At 43.9% G+C, this 20745-nt stretch overlaps 1 protein-coding gene across 1 annotated transcript in view; it reads right to left on the reverse strand.

Moving 5' to 3' along the window:
* Positions 1–20745, reverse strand: part of Smyd3 (SET and MYND domain containing 3) — a 550757-nt gene that overhangs the window by 124192 nt on the left and 405820 nt on the right. The window contains exons 6-7 of the mRNA XM_028755272.1: positions 5113–5180; positions 3621–3723 (exon numbers count right to left, since the gene is read on the reverse strand). Coding sequence (XP_028611105.1) covers positions 3621–3723; positions 5113–5180 — 171 coding nt within the window. The remainder of the gene's footprint in view (positions 1–3620; positions 3724–5112; positions 5181–20745) is intronic.

A 20745-nucleotide genomic window follows, 5' to 3' on the forward strand; every position in this document is an offset into this window, starting at 1 on the left:
GAGAGAGAGAGAGAGAGAGAGAGAGAGAGAGAGAGAGAGAGAGAGAGGGCTCCCTAACACCCATAGCTGGCTGAATCATTCCTCTATGTGAAGACTTCAGATAGCGTCTCCCTGCCGTTAGATGGACCCCACAAGGCTGTTCTCCTAGACTGACTGTAGGTCTACTCCCTAGCCTCAGACTGTAGGTCTACTCCTAGCCTCAGACTGTAGGTCTACTCCTAGCCTCAGACTATAGGTCTACTCCCTAGTCTCCTACAGTCTTGACTGTATGGCTGTCTCTGAAGTGTATGACACCACCGTGGTTCTGTGCCCTGCTGCCTCCTTCAGTGCCTTTCCTCACCCCCATCCTTCATAATTGGCTTAAAAATGTCCCCTCCCTCAGAGATAGGGACTTCTTATGTCCTCTGTGCCTCTTTCACGCCACTAATGTTTGCAAACTCTACTGTACCAAAGCTGAGGGGCTCAGTGGCAAAAACATTCGCAGCACAAAGCTAGCTTCAAATGGCAGCTCAATCATTTTATCAGGCAATGATAAAAACCTTTATTAAAGGCCCATAGATTCGCAAGTTTAAATGGAGTCACTGCGCACTACACGCAGGCTTTATTTAGTGGGCACACACATACAAAACACGGCCATTGATCAACTGATGCTTTAATGGCATAGAACAAAATCGCATTAAAATATTAATGCTCTGACCATTGCTCTGCCATTTAAGTGTAACTCTTATGGAAAAAATGCATAAATCATTTCCAGCTTTAGAGCAATATCACAGAGGTTTCAGGGACTTGATTATGGTGCCTCTGTTCAAATCGCAAAGCGGAGAAAACCGTTTTCCCTGAAACCATCTTTCCCATCAATAACGGGGTGCAGAATAAAACAAAATTTTGTTTTCATTTTTGTAGTATATTGTCACTGTTACACATTTTCCAAATACTAGCTCTGAAATTAAAAAAAAACAAAAATCACTTCCTTTTAAAGTCAAACCCGGATGTCACTTCTGTTCCTTTTCATTGTCACACAAATTCTATTAATTTTGGCTTCTAAAAATTGTATTCTTCATATCCTCTATTCTGAGCCACCACCTGGCCTCCTCTTGACTTCAGACTGTCATTTTCAACTCTTGCCTGGAGGGACAGCCTGACCCTCCTTCTCTTAATTTTGTCTATACATGTATCTCCCTTCCTCTAGACTTCAAGGAGGCCCATTGCCTGGCCCTGTCCCTCTGCAATATTTACTAATGGCCTTGCAGGTAGCAGACATTTAGGATCCTTGGGGGAACAGCATTCTGTAAACCAAGCCCCAGACTCTGGTCCGGCCCCCATGTAGTCTCCATTCCTGGCTGAATGGATTCTTTAGAAGATCAGTGTCGAGCATCGCTTATTCACTGAACTCTTCACTCTGTCCCTGGCTTCTGTCTCCTGCCTGGAACACGTCCCCTCCTCACCTAACTTTATCTCTATAGATCCTTTCAGATCTAAAGGCCACTTCTCTACATGTCCCCTTAACTGCCCCCCAACCCTGGCACATGTGTATGCCCTGGGTAGTCTGTTCTGACTATCTGTGAAGCCCTGGCACATCTATGCTACCATATGCTTTATATCCTGTTGCTACCTTCTGTTCTCTGTTTCCTCCTTCTATACCAGAAGGCCATTCTGATACATGGATTCCTCAGTGTCTGGAATGGCCACCCAGCTCCTACCACCTAGAAAGCCCTCTGTGAATTTGTTACATGCTCTAGCAAACAGAGATTACTGAATGAAAAACCAGACGGCCCTAATTCCCAAACACTTGAAACAAACATTGACATTAGAGATACTAATATGTTCAATTCATGCAAATCACTATCTTCCCAAGTGATGAGGCCTGAGAGGATGCTGAACCAATCTGTTAGTTACAAGAACTTAGAAAATCCCAACTCCTTCTCATAGATTTTCTTGTTTGTTGACATTCTTCCAGTGCTGGGAACTGAACCTGAGAACTGTATATGCTCGGAGCTTTACCACTGAGAGATACCCTAGCCCTTGTTTGGTTAAAACATCATCACCATCAACAGTCACTTTTGCCTTTAAATTGTCAACTTGACTGTATTAAGGAATGACTAGGAAATATTGAAAGCACACCTCAGATACATATCTATGAGGGAGTTCCAGGGACAAGCAGACCAGGAGAGCGCTGACATAAACAAGTATAATCAATTAATGTCTTCAAAATCTGAATAAACTGTTGGAACCTGGTTGAGGACATAGGTCACTGGGAAACAACACACCTCTGGTCCCTTCATTACAGCTCCACTCTGTCTACAATGATGTGAATGAACTATCTCCATTGTCTTCATGGCTATGATATAAACAGCCTTTGTTATGTGATCCTGCAGCAGCAATGTACTGTCTTGCTACAGGCTCCTAGGAGCTAACTTGCCATGGACTGAACCCTCCAAAACATGGAGTTCAATAAATCATTCCTCTTTCTAAGTTGTTGATGTCAAGTCACAGTGGTTCAAAAGTCACAAGCATACTAACAGTGCTGAACATATACTTTCTAGTCCACCTTGAAGTCACATGACCCCAGAGAAAGAACTTTAAATTCCCCATAGCATCAGCAGATATCCCAGTGCGTACTGACTGGTCCTGACAACTGGAAATTCAGCAAAAGATTTGTGTAAGAGGCAGTGTACTTGGTTGAAAATAAGTTTGAAGCAAGTCTTGTCAAGGCCAAATCCCTGTCTCTATAAAATATGGTCTCTAAGTTTAGGTTTTATTAGAGGAGTGCTGCATCAATGACATAAAAGTTTATGTCATTCCCTCCAGTTTCCTTGCAGGAAATATCTACTTTAGCAAATTGGAAGGCAGGAGGAAACAGACTTCTGGAAAACATGACAATAAGCAGAGCTCAGCACGGTAGTAATTGCACAGAGTCCACGTTGACTTTGTGTGGCCCAGTAGCCCTGGACCGGCCTACATGTAGTTACCTGTGAGATCTCAAGCTTCAGTAAAGTCCTTCCCCTTAGAAGTAGCCTCAGTAAAGGTCCTTCACCCAAGAAGCTGGGTTGGCCATCTACACAAAGCCACACTTGCAAATCCTATTTGACCCTTGTATCTATGCTAAAACTATCACCCAGAAATGCTGGTGGGCTTACAAAAGCCCAGTGGCAAAGGGCTGAAGGAGTAAACCATGTCTGCTTTCTAATACAGAATTTAAAATGTCTTCAAAATGTGCTTCGTGACTTTCTGGGTAAGCCCTGGGGAATGGTACTAACAAGCTGGGTTGCCAGTCTGCCCATAAAGAATGGCCATGTGCTGGGATGTGACAAACAGCTGGACTGCTGCTGCCAATGAGGAGATTTAATGACCCCCCATGCATGTGTATATGATAGACAGCCTCAGTTACAAAAGGACATCTTTCAAATACATGTCGCAGGACTATCATCATGAAGACACCCAATGACCAAGACCAGAAAATATGCATAGATTCATCTACAATTTGGTGTGTGGCTGTTTTGAGTGTCTTCTTGGTATTAGGATAGCCAGGCAGCAGTTGTAGCTGGTCTTAGGAGGGGGCCACCCTGGGAAAGGTGCTGCCGAGCAGGGAGGGCAGGCAGTGGGAGGCATGGGCTTCTTACCTCCTCTCCTGCCTCAATTTCTCGCACTGCACGAAGTAAGAGGTGGGGACCGTTGAACACAATCGAGCAGTTGGGGTCACAGCTGTGATTCAGCAAAGACATACTGAAGGAAAGAAACAGAGAGGGGGCCATCAGTGCTCAGAGTTAAACAGACATCAGACACAATGGTCAAAAGACACCTTAGGTGGGGGAGAGGGCAGGCGGCAGGGCTCTGAGATGGGTTTGATGAAGAAGAAATGAAGTTTGGGTTCTTGGAGCATTTATAGGCATGTCCCTATCCTGCTTCTTGTAAAACAGACTAATTAGGGAAGTTTGATAGTAAGTTCTTTTAGTTCTTTTGGGGGATGGATCATATTAGATATCACCCGATACGGTTACCCAAATAAAGATCATCTGAGATAAAGGGTACGGCCGTAGTCACAGCAGTCACCTGAGGTGCCACTGACTGGCAGAGGGTCTCACTGCTGAACTCTGGTAGGGAAAGGCTGTGGGACTGCTAGACGCTCACACTGAAGAAAAATCAGAAGTACGTGCTCTTGGTGTGTCCTGATGCACTCTGGGAAGGAGCCTAGTCACGTTCTTTTCTTTGAGGTTTTGAGGGGGAAATGTAATGACTTTGTACTGTCACCATGATCTGACAACAGTTAGAATGAGCATATACTGTGTGGGAAATACCTGCTCAGGACTGGAGCCAGTCGACCAGATTCAGCCACCACAAGCTTGTGGGGATTATTTCCAGGTGAAGAGATCAATCCCGAAGGATGGAACTAGCTTATCCAAGGACGCACAACTTAACTGATGACTGAACCAGAGTCAGGTGGCCTGAGCTCAGAGCCCATGCTCTGAAGCCCTCTGAGTTGCAATTTCTGAAACCTGTGCTATGAAGAGACATGACCTGCAAGCAGCGACATGTATGGGGACTACAAAAGGGGCTGTCTCGGGTGCAGTTACTGAGAAGAAACACTATGTTTGAACCCCAGGAGCATAAAGACAGGATGAAAGTCAGCTAGGGGACAGAGGTTGCCATAGAGATGGCTAAGGAGGAATACAGTAAGCTACTCCTGAAAGCTCTTGAGCATCTTCTAGAGGTGACTAGAAAGCATGCTACTACCAAAAGCATGCTACTACCAAAGTCAAATTTGGCCTATTGGTACCATACCCCCAGTCTGGAGGGATAACTGTGTGCTTCTGCTCACGAGATGGAGGCCAAAGCTCAGGGGAGACTTTACAAAGATAACTGAATTCCAGCATCCATAAGCCTGAACCTACCTCAAAGTCAGCCTGAGAACAAGTGGTTAAGTATGAAGCCCGCCTTGTCTTAATACCATAGTGTATAATGTGTTTTACAAGACAGCATTTTCATAGCCTTCTGTAATTTAGTACTATGTTTCGAGTTTGGCTATTGAGCTAGAGGCTACAAAAGCCTTTCTAGTAACCCCTGAGAGGCTGGAGAGCTGGGTGGGTGTTAGTTGGTCTGGGATATCTGCCATACCTGGGGTACAGGCCAACGCCGACCTCCTGCATCTCTGCATTGCAGATGGTAAACGAGTTGCAGATCACCTGTGGAAATAAAAAGGGGCCTTTAGGTGTCCACTTGAGAAATCTCACAGGCAGGAGCATAAAGGCCCAAGCTTTTTAGGGGCTACTTGGAAGGCCCAAGCATGGATGATGTGTGACTTTAAAATAACTTCTCCAAGGTACACTCCCGAACCCTGGGAAAACGTAGGGCTTCAAGGAGCACAGAAAGTGCTGACTCCTCATAACCTGTTTGTGTAACCTCTCCACAACCTACATCCTACAACTCCATGAAATGTTCAAAATCCAAAATACAAATAAGCCACTCATTAAAATCGAGGATCCTGTGACACCGATGTTTTTCTGCCTGCCTGCCTGGTCCAAAGGCCCCTTTATCTAAGGAATACAGCAGGGTGTTTGTTTTCATTCTTGTAGATTGAAGTGCACCCTGAGGGAGTTTGTGATCCACACTGCCCGTAGCCCACAGGGAGGACAGGAGGCTGCTTGGAGGAGTCACAACTCCTACTGACACACAGAGCCCCTCACCGACCTGTGGCATGGTCCTGTGCCTTTGGGCAGATAAGGAATGAAAGAAAGAAAGACCATAATCACTACATACAAGGAATTTTGGAACCGTGTTTGGGCAGGTGGTCATATACTGAGTCTGAGCCCACAAAGAATACACAGAGCACTGGGCTTGAATCATAGCCTAAACCCTAGCACGAGACAATGCCCAGACACATCAGGAAGAGAGGGAGAAAGAACACCAAGGTCCCTGATCTCATGGAACCTAAGCTCTGCACGATGACAGACATCTTTTAAAAGAAGAAATCCTGAGATAGAGAGCTTGTCCCTTGTGAGGAAGCGTGAAGGAGAGAAGATAAAGTGAAGAGCGGGAGGAATTCCTGGGAAGAAGCTGCATCTGCAAATGCAGGGTGATTGGCTGACCACTTGGAACCTGGGGGAGTTGGAATGCTGCAGGTCCTAGGTATCAATTCTTTTGGACTATGTCTGAGGCACTCCTGGCCTACCATGGTGTCAGATGTAACACCCCGATAAACTGATGAAACCCCTAGAATGGATTAATGTAGCAAAACCCTATTCTCCACCAGTCCAAGGGCTAAGAATTATATCAGACAGCATGTGAGGCCTCTAGCTGAGGCCACTCCACCCTGCTGTAATCTTTCTGCCATGTTTCCACCAGAGCATGTTTAAACTTCTCTGATTTATTACTCTGTTCTGTTAGAACCGCATGAAACAGCTTTAACACTGGGGCATGGAACGTGGGGTAACTTAAATCTGGTTTCCATGCCATGGCTGCTCATATTTGGCTCCAGAACAAACCATCTCATATTCCCTCTGAGGTGAAAGCTGTCTTTGTGACATGGACATGAGAAAAGGGACAAAGCACTAGAACCAGGCAGCGTATAAACTGGGAGTGGAAGAGACCAACAAGCCTGGCTTCACTGTGAGAAAGTGCGGCCGATCCGACAGGAGGGCGCGGATGCCAGGCTCCTGTATTCTGGCCAAAGGACTGCTTGAGGACACATGGTTGGAAAGAGTAGAGACCGTTTATTAGGAAAGGAAATACACTCCTGGGTGGAGGAGCTAGTGAGCTGACAGGACATCCAAGGCCCTGGACAAATGACCCCTTTCAGGACACTTACTAACACCCGTCTGTACAATGGCCCCTTCTCAAGCGTGCTCAGTTCCTTACTTGAAGCCCAGATGAGAAAGGGCTTCCAGTCTTTGCCAACTGGCTTCCTTTATATGTTAGTTAATCCTGATGTGCTTTTCTTTCTCTGGTGATTATTTTCCACACACAAAGATGTAAGTCACCAGAAAGAAACGAAAAGCGCTGAGGCCTGAGGTAAGACGGGGCATACACAGAGAGGATGGTGGTGTAGCCCAAGAAAGCAGTTTAGATGGGGGACATCAGAGGTAGCAGCTATATCATATAGTTCTTCACATCTAGGTTGGGAATTTTATTTTAAGTGAGACTCCAATCCAAGGAGTAAATGGGTCTGATTTCTGTTCTCAAGGGATCTCCCTGACTGCTTTGCACAGAATGAGCTGTTCAACGGTAAGCACACAGGTCAGAGGTCACTTCATAATGCAGGCATTGGCTTGGACACTGGTAACAGGAGTGGGGAGGGCTGACCACTCTGCCACAGCCTTCACTGGAGAGCTGCAGATGGGAAACCAAGTCATGGATAAACTTGAGGTTTGGCTTTTAAGTGGCTAACCACTGCTGCCATTCATTAGGAGGAGGAAGAAGGCAAAAGGGACAAGTTTGGCATCAAGTGGGTGTGCATGTTTTGGGGAGAGGTGTGTTGCTTTGTTTTGTTAGGGTGAATTTCAAATGGTCCAAGACCACTTTCAAGCCTAGACCAGGAATGAACAAATGGAATCTGAGGAGCAGGTATGGCCAGAGATATAAATTTAGGAAGAAATATAGAAAGCCCATCGAGAGGAAAGGAGACGCAACCATGTTTGAGACAGACATGACTACAAATGAATGCCGACTTGTTAGAGAGTTTCCACAGAAAAGGCTGAGATGGCAAATTTCTCTGTCAGATTTACAGAAGGGAAGAGAGAGTCGGAAAAGGTACTCAGTCCTCCAGGCACCTTTGTTGCTCCAAATAGCTCTTACATGAACGCTAAGCAACGTGGCATTATCTGGCTTTTTTCTCCTTCTTTCAAAGTCTGATAAAACCACAGCTTCAAATCTGAAAGTAAACTGGTGTGCAGACACATTTTAAACAAATTCTGGTTAAATTGCTTTACAGGCATCTGGTTTGTATTAAGTTGCAAGAGTGTAATGCCTGCTAGAGTGCAGGCCCATATATAACATGGATGATAAAAATACAAGGCTAAAGATTCTGTGGTTGGTCCTTGAGATTTTAAACATTCTCAAATAGCTGTGAATTTGAGGGATATGATTACAGATTTTACATTTTAAAATGTATTTTACAGTATATTCAGAACAGCAAGGAAAGCAATCCACCAACAAAGTCAGACCAAGAAAATCAAATTTGCTAACATTCAAATGAAATATTTTTTTCTGAATTTTGAACCAAACTAAAAATTTTTTTCTAAAGTATTTTGTTCTGCTGGATTCTGTAAGGATGAAGATCTAACAAAGAAACACCAGGTCGGTGTCTTTCTCTGGGATACATTTCCTTACCTCTGGACTCAGGTGACAATTCTCATGCCGTTAGCAGTATTTACCTCACTGGACCACTGCCCACTGGTACCCTGCCCTACACTGTCCACTGGTACCCTGCCCTACACTGCCCACTGGTACCTCGCTCTAAGGGGCCTAGGTTGTTTAAAACAGTGGTTTTTTCCAGATGATGTTTTTGCCCTGAGAGATTCCATTTTACAAGCAGCCTTTGAATCCATCTTGGGGATGGAGAAAAACTCTGGATCTGGGTGGATACATGAATTTCATTGCCAACATGGCGTGTGCACTTATTCCTGAGAATACAAGGAGTATTACCCTATACATTTATTGAGGTAATTTGGAAATACAGGAGTACATTAGAGATATTAAACCCATACACCTTTAATCCAGAGGCAGAGGCAGGTGGATCTCTGTGAGATGGAAAGTCAGCCTGGTCTATAAAGCAAGTTCCAGGACAGCCAGGACTATTTATTTGAAACCTTGTTCAAAACAAACAAATAAGCAAATAAAGCATTCCACAACAACCAGGCCCAAGAACTTAGCAGGCACACCAGACCAAGGAACGGGCACAACTCCCTCACTTGTACCACATCAAGAGTTGGACACCTGGCACTGGGATAGTGACAGCCCCAACAATCTATAATCTAACTATCCAGTGTATCCATAACCTGACCATCCAGTGTATGCCTCAAGGGATTGACAGGCAAAGAACTTCTGACTGTCCTAGAGGCCTTATTTCTTACTACTGTCATGGTCTACTCAAATTACCATCTACCTGGTCACCATCTGGAACTGCTGTCCACCCATCTTCTTGGACCAAAATCATCCACCATTCACTTTACCAGCCCCCTGAAGCTCAACTCGGACATGGCAACCTTACTCTCCAGCCAGCAGCCAGCATCCTGAGATTCTTCTGGACCTTGGTTACCTTGCCCCCACTAAGTCCACTTTACAATTCTATCAGATTATCAGCTCTGCCTCCTCAGACCTCTTACATCATTGTAAACCTACATACATAGTTATTTATATACAATAGATATCATATATGTATTTACTATTTGTTATGGAATGTGTTATCTGAAAGTTAATATTAGCAATTGAGGGTATCAAGGAAAGCAAATTATTTGGCAAACTGATGTTGATGATATTTCTATGGCTTGTGAATTTGTTATCTAATAAATTCTGATATTGATTCCAACACAGGGACTTCACAACACACATTTACTTATGTAGAAGCAGGCAGGAGGGGGCGGGGGGAGTGGCGGTACTCCATTTCTTGTATCTACATGCTTAGCACAATGCCTGGTGTGCGGAGGCCACACTAGACATATTCAGACAAATGGACTGCATCATGGATGTGGTCCTCAGCATTCCCAGGGGATCACTATCTAGAACAGGGTCAGGGAAAAGGCCAGAAACAAAACATTGCTCTTTGGATCGGGAGTTAGAGGGAAGGCGGCTGGTGGAGGATAAGGTAGCTTCTAGTCCCAGGGATAAGGATACAACCTTATTCATTAGGTGAGAATAAGGACTTGTTTGATGCTCTGCTTAACAGCAAGGGGAAAACCCAGAGCCAGGGGTAGAGTGCTGGCCAGGGTATGGCCCGGTGGCACAGTGCTCACCTATTGTGTGTGAGTTCCTGACTACCATCCCCAATACTACACGGGAGACAGATAATGTTCTGGGCACATCTGCTGAATGTGAGGATGGCAGGCTCCTTTCCTCACCGCAAGCTTCTCTTGAAAGTCTCCTTTCACACTGTTCCTGCCTCTTGTTCCTATTTTTCCTCAGTTATCATCGAGGAAACTGTCACCCTCAAGGCTGCAACACACAATAGAAGTAGGGTGTTCTTAATGTTGCTTAACAAATTCCAGCCAAGTTCCTCCTCAGCGCCATTTTGAGAGCTCTGTGCTAGTCTTCTTGTGAATGAAAACACGAAGTTATTTATCAATTCCCACTTCTATTAAAAATACCGAGTCTAGAGGCAGTGAGCTAGGTCAGAGGTTAAAGTGCCATGTTATGAGCCTGTCGTGGCATGAGTTTGATCCCCAAACCCAAACCTCTCCCCAAGGTGGGAGAGGAGAGCAATTTCCGAAAGTTACATAGGGAGGAAATAGAGAACCACCTCCCAAAAGTTGTCCTCTGACCTTTGACCCTCTAAATGCACCACAGGATGCACATGTGCCAGTATCCACCCACATATAACACGTACACAAAATGATGACATTGATGATGGTGACGTTGATGATGATGGTGAAGACGGCAATGATGATAAAATGCCAAGTTCATTCAGCACCACATTAATTAAGAAGAACATGAGCAGAAATATGTTTTACACAGGTCATGACAGCCACCATGGGAGATGCCAGCTCCCAGGCTCTGCTATCTGTTTAAAGAACAGGGAGATGATAGTGTGTCCACGAGCACTCAGCCCATAAGCTGAAGGTAACTCTTCTTTCTATTAAGGGGGAAAGAATGAAACTAATGTGCAAGGATGAATTTACAGATTTTAAAAGCATTAGCTATGCAGACAGTTTTCTTAAGCAATCTTACACGGGGAAAATATTAACGAGTGGGTATTTCATGCAAGGGGCACATCTAGAAATGTGTATCAAGAGGATTAGTTCAGGAAAAATGAGAGACACTGGGATAGAGAGCTCCTTTTGAAAATCAAGTGTGAGTATTACTTTAAAAATACCTTCAGCGACATGAAACTACAATATGTATAATTCATACATACTGTATAATTTATTATTATTGAATGTAAAGTTATGCTTAAGTTTTATATCTTTTTTCCTTTAATATAACAGAATCTATATCATGGCATCCTTTGTTAGATGCCAAAAGTCTAGTGAGCAGGCACAAGTCAGTCACTGAACTGTATCTTTAAAACCCCCATGTCTTATAAGAACCATCAAAGTGACAATTGAAAATAAACTATGACCAAGTTTTTGTATCATCTTGTCCAGGCTGTAAGTTTATAATCTCACATTCATGCTCTGAGGTGAAAAATTCTCTCTGTAGGACAGACACACACATCGGTTGATGCCAGGACACAATCTGGACACCACAAAGACATTTATTTTATTTCGGGTATTTCATGTTCAAATTCTACATCGTTCCTCAAACTTTTAGAACTATATATTTTCGACTGTGACAGCAAATGATGTGAAGGATTTGCCAGGAGGTGAAGCCACCACTGTGCCACTACGTTGGAAGAGCAAAGCTGGGTGTCTGCAAGACAATGCTCCAGTGGACCAGGGCAGGGTAACCCTACACCAGGACCCGAGGACCAGTCACTCACCAGTGTGCATCCTCTAATTACAGCCTACTTCAAGCAGTAACAGTTCCACTCTTCAAACAACACAATGAAATTTCAAACATTTAATATGCGGAAGCTCGGTCTCACAACATAAAGATGAAGTAGTTCCTTGAAGGCCATCTGCATTGCTTTACAGAGGCTCTGTGGAATGCCTGAGTACACGGTTTGGTGCACAGGATCCCAACACACAGACTGCTAGTTAGTGGCACTAAAGGTGAACCTTCCAAAAGAGTTTACCAGGGTTAGGTTTGTTAAGTTCTCTGAGTAAAGAATGGAGCTAGGAAGGACTGGCAGATAATAAAAGCAAAATGCAGACTTTTTTCTTTTTTTCAGACAGACTAACTTCCCCTCCCCCAGCCCATGCCTATAACCACTATTTCTCTAATGTCAAAAGCACAGTTAGGGCATATTATTCTCCAGATGTGTATGACATTTTATTAAACACAGATCTAGATTTTTTTTAAATAATCTTTTGTTAGCCCCAAGGGTATGTCCTCTCCAATGGGAATGACAACAATGTTTGACTGGGTTACCTAGAAAGGTCCATTTACTGAAGCACAGTTTGGTGGGGAAGTAAGGTAACATTTCTCAAACAAGCACAAACTCCAGGGGTTAACATGTTTCCAGAATGTTTCCAAGAGAAAGATATTTAAGGCAACCTTTTCAATACTGATGTTCAAGAAGTAATAACAATCACTGTCCCTTTACTATGAAGCCTCATGAAGTATCAGTGAGCATGTCTAATTAGCTTGATTTAATCAGTCCAAAATGAATATTTGTATCAAGAGGATCACATTGTACTCCATAAACATATGCAATTATTGTTTGCCAATTAAACATATAAAAGTTTCAACACAGAAAGCAAGGATGCTGGAAGACAGTGACATAAAAAAAAATGACAGTTTTATAAATTTGTCTCAGGATGTTTTCATGATGTCTTTTATCCAGCTGAAATTTTTCCAAAGCATTTGAAGACATTAAAAATACATGTTAGAAATATAATAATTCTATTTTTAAAGACATTTTTACATATATTGTATATGCGTATATATGAGTATTCCATGCATGCTTATGTCTGTTGTCAGGATTTGGTTCTTTCCCTCCACCATATGGATCTCAGGAATTGAACTCGAGTGGTCAGGCTTGGCTGCTAGCACCTTTACTCACTGAGCCATATCTCTGGCCCACATAATTCACCACAGCTTCTAGTGTATTCATGGGAATGTGCTTGTAAAAGCCACTAAAACCACTTAGTTACCTAGCAGTCTATGAAAAGAACATGAAAATTATAAAAATGTAACCTAGCTGGTTTCTTTTTCCATTTATGTGTTAAGTTAAGGTTTCAATATAGAGCCCAGGCTGGCCTCAAACTTGTGATCCTCCTGCCTCCACTTCTTGAGTTGTGGGGTTATAGGTACCTGTCCCATGCCCTAGCCTAGCTAGTTTCTTAAGGAGAAAATGGTAAGAATATCAAATTCAGTGAGTGCAAGATGCTACCTAAGACCCAATACAACAAAAATCTGTTAGTCATATGCAGTTTTTTAATTAAAACTATTTGTATATCATTTATTAAAGAGAAAAATTCTTACATGTTAGGAATTTTGTTAAATATCTTTGAAATTATCTTTATAGCACAAGCCAAATGGAATATAAAATAATCTTAAGATTAGTATCATTTTATTATTTTATTATCTCACATATATGGCAATATGCTTGGACAGGTGTACATGTCACCGATTCCCCAACAGCAATGTGTCTGTTAACACTTTAAGCTCTGACTATAGCTAAGCCTGAGATGCTCGGAAGACACATGGGCAACAATGCTCAGCAAGGCCAAAGTCAACACCAAGGCCAACATCATAAATGAGGAGGCAGCAGCCATAAGACTCTGCATCCCTCCCAAGGTCACAGTGCCAAGTGCAAGCACATGAAGCCCCACTAGATGCTTTGTGAAAGCTATCCAGCTTCTCATTCCCTAAGGGCATTCCTCACCATAGAATTCCTCACCACATCCTGTTGGGAGCCGACTCCTAGCAGAAAGCTGCTATCATCTTTGCAGCCATCTCAGGCCATATACCCTGACAAGAGACTTGTTTTCAACAGCCTACAACAGCTGAGCACACTCTGATAAACATCTTATTTGTCTCACATATCTTGTTTTGCTGTTTAGTGCCCCCAGCTGCAAGGCGCACATGGTCTCCATACTGCAAGGCACACGTGGTATCCACGCTGGAAGGCATGTGACATAGTGCCTTCAGCTGTGTTCCCCTGCTTGTCCACGAGGGCAAGGCACGTGGAAAAGTGTATAAATACCCAGGATTTCCTTTCAATAGGGGAGACTTGATCAGACTCTGTCTTGTCTCCATTCTTCGCATCTCTTGCCCCTCCATCCCCACTCTCTCTCTTGCTAGACCCTGACCTGCAGACTGGAGCAGCAGCTCGGGGGCTCTCAAACGTGGGGCAGAACAGGTCGGCTACAACATCCAACCACTGTCCTTAATCAGGGAAAGAAGAACAGGAGCAATATCCCTGAGCCTGCATGGTTCTTTCTCGGCATCTTATCTCATTAAACCCATCTGATGGGAAAGTACTCACTAGAAATGTCCATCAAATAACATGGAAAGCCGGAAGCTCTGGGATACCATTTCCGACATGTAATCTTCCTCCCATATCTCCATATCTCCAGGCCCACAGTTGCTATGATACTCTTAAATAATTTATTGTAATATATCCTCACAGGTTTCTATAGCTGTGCCATGGAGTCTTGGGTTACAAGTTTCATTGAGATGTGTCCACATCCAAAAGCCTATCACAGTAAACTCAGCTTTCTCCTACAGAGCCCATTGAAAGTTCTTTTGTGTAGCTTTGGTTTCCCAAAAGAAATAAATGTCCTCTTTCATGATAATCTAGTTTCATATTTTCTTTTCATATAATGGGTGTAGAAATCTAGCCCCAGTAGGGTCTGTTCTCCTCACTGTAATCGGTCTTAGTTCTGGTTCTGAGTCCCTAAATGAAGAGAGCTGGGTGGTGTATATCACCTGAATGAAGCTGAATTGAACACAGCGAGTGTGGCTCAAACCATCTGTGTTTTTCCATCAAGCTAATGGAGAAAACTGCAGAAAAATGTTCCACGAAGAAGTCAAGACCAAGCACTAACCAACTGCTTAATGCAATTTCCAAATGTAAGATTAATCCTGATGCTTGCTGAAGTTGCTCTTGGGACGCAGAATGGAAGGTGAAAACTGTCCCTGGAGAACATCTGACAGAAGGGCTCATACTGGGCACATCTAACACGTTGAGTTGTGATGCCCAGAAGCATAGAGTTCTCATCACAAGCTGCTAAGTGTGCATGAGTCTGGTACGAGTGTGGCTCTACAGGAAGGTGTTTTGTGAATTTGCAGTGAAGAATCTTTCAAGTTATTATAGCAAATGGGAGACACCTCAATGGGCCAGTCCTTCTGTGGCTGAACACTGCCCTGATACTTCATTTGCAAGAACCTAGGAGGAAAGGCTGTTCATCAGACCAGAGGGGATCCCTCAACTGTGTGGAGTGGAGGCTACAAGAAATGAGGCTCTAACTGAGAAAACTCAATTCTGCAGGACTCCTAGGGAGAGGCCCAGGCAAGGGAAGGTTTGGGGCCTGGGACCACTTGCGACAGGGACTTACTTATTCACTTATTAAAGGCCCATGATGTGCCCAGGGCAATTATAGGCACTAAGGAGGGGAGGAAATGACCCCCTTCACCATTTTGCTTTATTCATTCTCCAAGTAGGCTCAGTAAGATTGAAAAGCATGTTATACTTCTCTCTGGTTTGGACAGGTTTTAGCCTTCCTTGGCCAAAGATGATTTTCCGACTATTGGCCATATTTCCTTGTGAGTGACTCTGTCATGATACAAACAGCAATAATGTGGGAAGACAGTCTAATCTGTCTGATCCATTTAGAGACACAAGAATCCACAGCTCTTCAATGACTGTGGGAGCTACTCAGCCTCACTTTGCTCTGACCATCCACGTGCAGGGTTGCTGGGGAGTATGAACGCCAGCTGGGAGGTGTAGTGGGGAGATGGAAGAAGAGGGGCCTGGGAGGATGGACGGGTGCATGTGGGAAGGGCCACATACACAGACTCTAAGTTAGCCAGCATTCCTAAATTAGTGCCACAGGAAGAAAGATATTCCCTCCTGGAGAGGGCAGGGAAGACTAATCAGCCACAAAAGAACACATGGCTAAAGGAAGAAAGAGAAAATGAGGCCCACACTTTGTTTTGTGAGTGTCAGTGTCTGTGGCCATTCCCACGTGGTCCCATCCATCCTCCTAGTCCACTCTCCTCCTATCTCCCTTCCAACAAACTCTACTGCTTTCTCTTGTTTCACAGATCACTTCTGCCGCCCGCTATGTCACATTTAAAATCATGGGGAATAAGGCTTTTCACATGGGACAAGCGTGCTAGATTGCTCATGTGCCTGCATTTATAAACCAATTCATTTTGAATAGCAAAGGCCCAGAAATAAAAGGCCAGCATTGAGCAGAAAGCTACAGAGCAGAGGCATTGTGAGGATTAACTGAGAAGATATAACGAGGCTTTGGAATGAGTCCCAACACCCAGGAAGCAAAGCAAATGGCAGAAGCTAATACAATAGCCCAGCAATTAGAAGACACCCTTAGCTAGAACAGCACAATGCTCTAAGTTCACTGAGAAAGATCACCAACAACTGAACTCTTTTAGGCCACCAGTTGTCAAACAGATTCCAATACAGAAAATCTTGTTACTGAAATACGGTGCCACTATAGAGATCTCTAGGCTTCTGGAAGAAACTAAGTTGAAATCTATACAGGTACATCTGTCACCATAGCCACTTGAGGTCAAATTTCTAACTATCTCTTTGTCTCCTGGAGTGTCACCCACGAAAAGGTTGGGCAGTTCTGGCCTTCTCTTTGGACTTGTAGCACCATGCAGGGGTATTCAGCTCCACACTAGCTCAAACAATAAATAAATAAACAAAAACTAGTGCCTGGCCGTTACAGAACAGACTAACATAAGTCACTCAAAACCCAAACCTGTATAAAATTACAGTGCTGGTGCCAAGCCAGAGGGACTTGCCAAATGTGGCTGCACTCCAGGGTAACTTAATGCTCAGGATCTCCCAGCATCCACCTTCTACATTGAGTTAAGCGGTGCCATTTCCCTTAGAACTGAATTTAAGGCAGCTATTTTAAAGTACAAGTTTCCATCGCTTTTCTACCCATTGCATAGCTAAATAATCAACTGAAGGCACTGGAGGTGGGGAAGAGTGGGCAGAGATGTGGGGATGGATTTCATGGTCAGTCATCATTAGCCTGACAAATGGAAGAGCCAGGTAAAGACCTTTCTGAAATTAGGCGGCTATTTGTTATGGAAAGTGCTAGCCATCAAGGTCACACAACTTATAAAGGAACCAAAGAAAGAAACACAGACATTTACTGAAACCTGGGTGGTACTCCTCTGCAGAACACTTGCCTAGCACGTGTGAGGTCCCAGACTTAACACCTAGCATTCAAATACACAGCAACAGAAAAGGTATTTATAAAACTTTACAGAAACAGAGGCACACTGTAGTGGATGGGGCCACATTGTTTCTACTTTATCCTCGTGATCTAGGGGGAATTAAAACACCAGGCAGTCTGTGGCGTCCAGGGACTTGCTGCACTTTCTGGTTGTACAGACCTTATCCAGCCAATGCTCAGGTGCTTCTGCTGCAGGCATTTAAAAAAAAAAAATTGACAAGTATTTACAATTTCTAGCTACTAAGCCTGAATGTGCTGCCTGTGGTCTGCCCTTTGCAATTCCCGACTTTCTTTTTGTTCTCTCCTATTTAGTTACTCTCAGTGTTGCCTCCAATGAGAAATTCAAGCTTCCTATGTAAACCAGCCACCCAGCTGTTGAGTGTCACAGAAAAAGCGCAAAGCATTCCGTGACTTGAGCTAAATTCACTTAGTTATTTATAACAACAACAACAAAATAAAAAAATCTCAAATGATCCTCTTTCCCCCCAGTTTTGTTTTGCACACACCCTGGCCTGATTTTCCTCTCGCATCTTGACAAAACAGAACATATTCACAGAAAGAATTAGGCTTGATAATCAGAGCAAACATAGGTGAATTTACAGACATGAGGCTTCTAATCTTGCAGTCAAAGGCAACGTGAAAAGGGCAAAGGTCCAGATGAGAATCAGCACTGCTTCTGAGGAAAAGGTACCAATGATAGAAAAAGATGCATGGGTTCACAAAAATAAAACAGAAATAAGTCGAACTTTTATAACTTGTATTTTAATACAGCTGGGGCGGGGGAGATCATTACAAAGCCCGTTTGAAGAGAAAAACAACTCAAAGCGTTATCAATAAAAGGCAAGTCTAAAAGAGGAGGATGTGAGGACCAGTGGGAACGTGAGCAAAGAAAGAGAAGCAGGCACGAAGAGAAGGATCAAGGGGACAAATGAGTGGAAAGGAACGTTGTGAAGACCAGAAGCCACGAGAATGCCTGCTAATGTACATCTGTGCTGATAGAAAGAGAAAAGATGCACAAGAACAGGAACCTGCAGAATAATGCAGTGACGGACAGAGCTGCCAGACAATAGTGCAGCTCACTGACATCGTGACGGCAGTAAACAGAAAAGCTGGCAGCCAGAAGCAAATGAAGGCAGAGCCTGCCAAGGAGCAAACACTGAGAGTCTTGACTGAAGGGTCCCATTATCACTACTGGTCTCATTGAACGAACTTCAGGAGACCGTGATAGATACCACCCATACCTCTTGCTAATGACATATCCCCCAACCCAGCATTGCTCGTATTCTGAGCAAATGAAGCACTGGCACCAACATGCACTGAGCAGGTTTTATGGAGCTTTTATCTTAGCAGAAGTCAAATGTACAGGGGTCAACAGTGAGGAATACTAAAGCGTGTCTAGCAAATTGTACTTACAAGGCATAGCAGAATTCTGAAACATCTCTAATTGCTCTTACTGAATTTTTTAAAAATTCCCAAATTTGTTTTTGTGTGTATGGTGTGCACCCCCCCACACACACACCCCTTGTGTGTAGTGTGGTATGGGTTGCGGGGTCAGTATGTATGTGTGATAGTCAAGTGCTTATCCTTCCCGAGTGGGTATTTCCCAGTGCTAGCTATTGTGATGCCTGTCTCCTTCCCTTCAGCCCAGGAGACTTAGATGGCTCAAGGACACCACCCTTGAAGATGGAGGAGGTAGTGAGGAAATAGCCACAGGGAAGGGTAAGAAAAGGTAAGAGGAGGTTAATTCCGACTCCCCTGCCAACCTGCTACCTCTCCCTGTCACTCCTGCAAGCATCCCTTTCTGACCATCTCTGTCGCTCATTCTTGTCACCTTCTCTGGCTTGCAGTTTTACATTTCTCTAGCTCCATTCGCCTCAACCTAGTCTTTAAACTGCCACCAGGTAAATATTTCTTAAGAACGGATTGAGTTTTTCAAAGAGAAATATGAGCTCTGCCCAGCACTGCAGCATAAAGACAAGATACTTGGGCATGATGGGAAAGTCCCCCCAGAACCTGTTCGAAGCTCATCTTTCCACTGAGCCCAACACTCACTGCAGCTCTCTGTGGACTGGCTTCTCTGTCAGTTTTCAGTCATGACCCATGTACATGTGGTGTTAAATCTTTGTTCCTTAAACTATGCTTCTTTAAAAGATGTCTTTTCTGTCAATGAGTGTTTGCCTGCATGTATGTTTGGGCACCAAATTGAGAGCCTGTTGCTCCTGGAGGTCAAAAGTGAGTGTTGGAGCCTCCTGAGTTAACAATACTTGTGAGCTGCCCTATAGTGCTGGGAACTGAGTTTGGGTCTTCTATTAGAGGAGCCAGTGCTGTTACCCATGGAGCCATCTCTTCAGCCTCAAATGTACCATTTACAAAGTAGCTATTGTGTAATGTTACACATCCTTCACGATCAAGTTTAAATCTCATCTCTTTCAAGAAAGGTTCCCACTGAGTGATTCTACATACCTTCTTCACATTTTCTTCACACACACACACACACACACACACACACACACACACACACACACACACAAACACGTTAACTCTAGCACCTAGTGAGCCTCTCCTTTGAAGTGAAGCTAATTATGAAAAGGCCAGTCTTCATCACTGAACGCTAAGTGGCTTAGACTTGACTTTCTTGCTTTGGGCAATTTATCTGTGCAAATGTCTGTAGTGAGAAATATTCCCCAAAAGTTGGTAGGAGCTAAGGTGGGAGGAGTAAGGAGGGGAAGAGGAGGAGTAAGGAGAAGAAGAGGGGAAGGAAGAGGAGGACGGAGTTTGAGGCAGAGATGTAGGAGGATGGGGAGCCACGCATGTATGGAGAGCAGTCCTGGGTAACAACTTATGTATAGGTTAATTAATTGGGAAACACCTCTAACTATGTGAGCATCTTGTTAATTGAGCATTACCAAACATATAAAGCCTTTGATTAATCTTTAAGCATTAGAGTCTCATTCCTACTGGCCTGCGTGGATGGCGGGATGGTCTGGGCTTCACCCAGCCTTGTGGAGACAGCATGGAAGATTGGTAGAGCCATCTCCCACGCTGGTATCTCGTGGGTGGCAGGGCTGGTGTCTCTGGCCACCTGAGCCGGTGGCCTGAGCTGAGCTGTGGTGATAATTCACTGTTGCCACTCCTGGCCTCAGGCCTTGTCTAGTTGGGAACGTGGTGGCTCTGTAACTACAAGCCAGAATGGATGTCGCCGTTTTAAATATCTCCCACAGCAAATGTCTTGTCCTATTCAAAAGATCTAAGTACCTTGAGGTCATGACCCTTATTTCCCTTGAAGAAATGCTTTCAAATAAAAAAACTAATATGTGCTATAATACTGTGATATATAATGCACCATGATATTTATATCAGGCCAAGGTTCCTTTTACCTGCCACCCACTGGAAAAGAAGTGTCTCTTCTCCTCAGGTACTGACACAATCATGAAGTACTGACACAGTCATGAAGTACTGACACAGCCATGCAGTACTGACACAGCCATGCAGTACTGACACAGCCATGCAGTACTGACACAGCCATGCAGTACTGACACAGTCATGCAGTACTGAC

The sequence above is a fragment of the Grammomys surdaster genome, unplaced genomic scaffold (assembly GCF_004785775.1).
Source record: "Grammomys surdaster isolate TR1022 unplaced genomic scaffold, NIH_TR_1.0 126051, whole genome shotgun sequence".
Taxonomy (NCBI): domain Eukaryota; kingdom Metazoa; phylum Chordata; class Mammalia; order Rodentia; family Muridae; genus Grammomys; species Grammomys surdaster.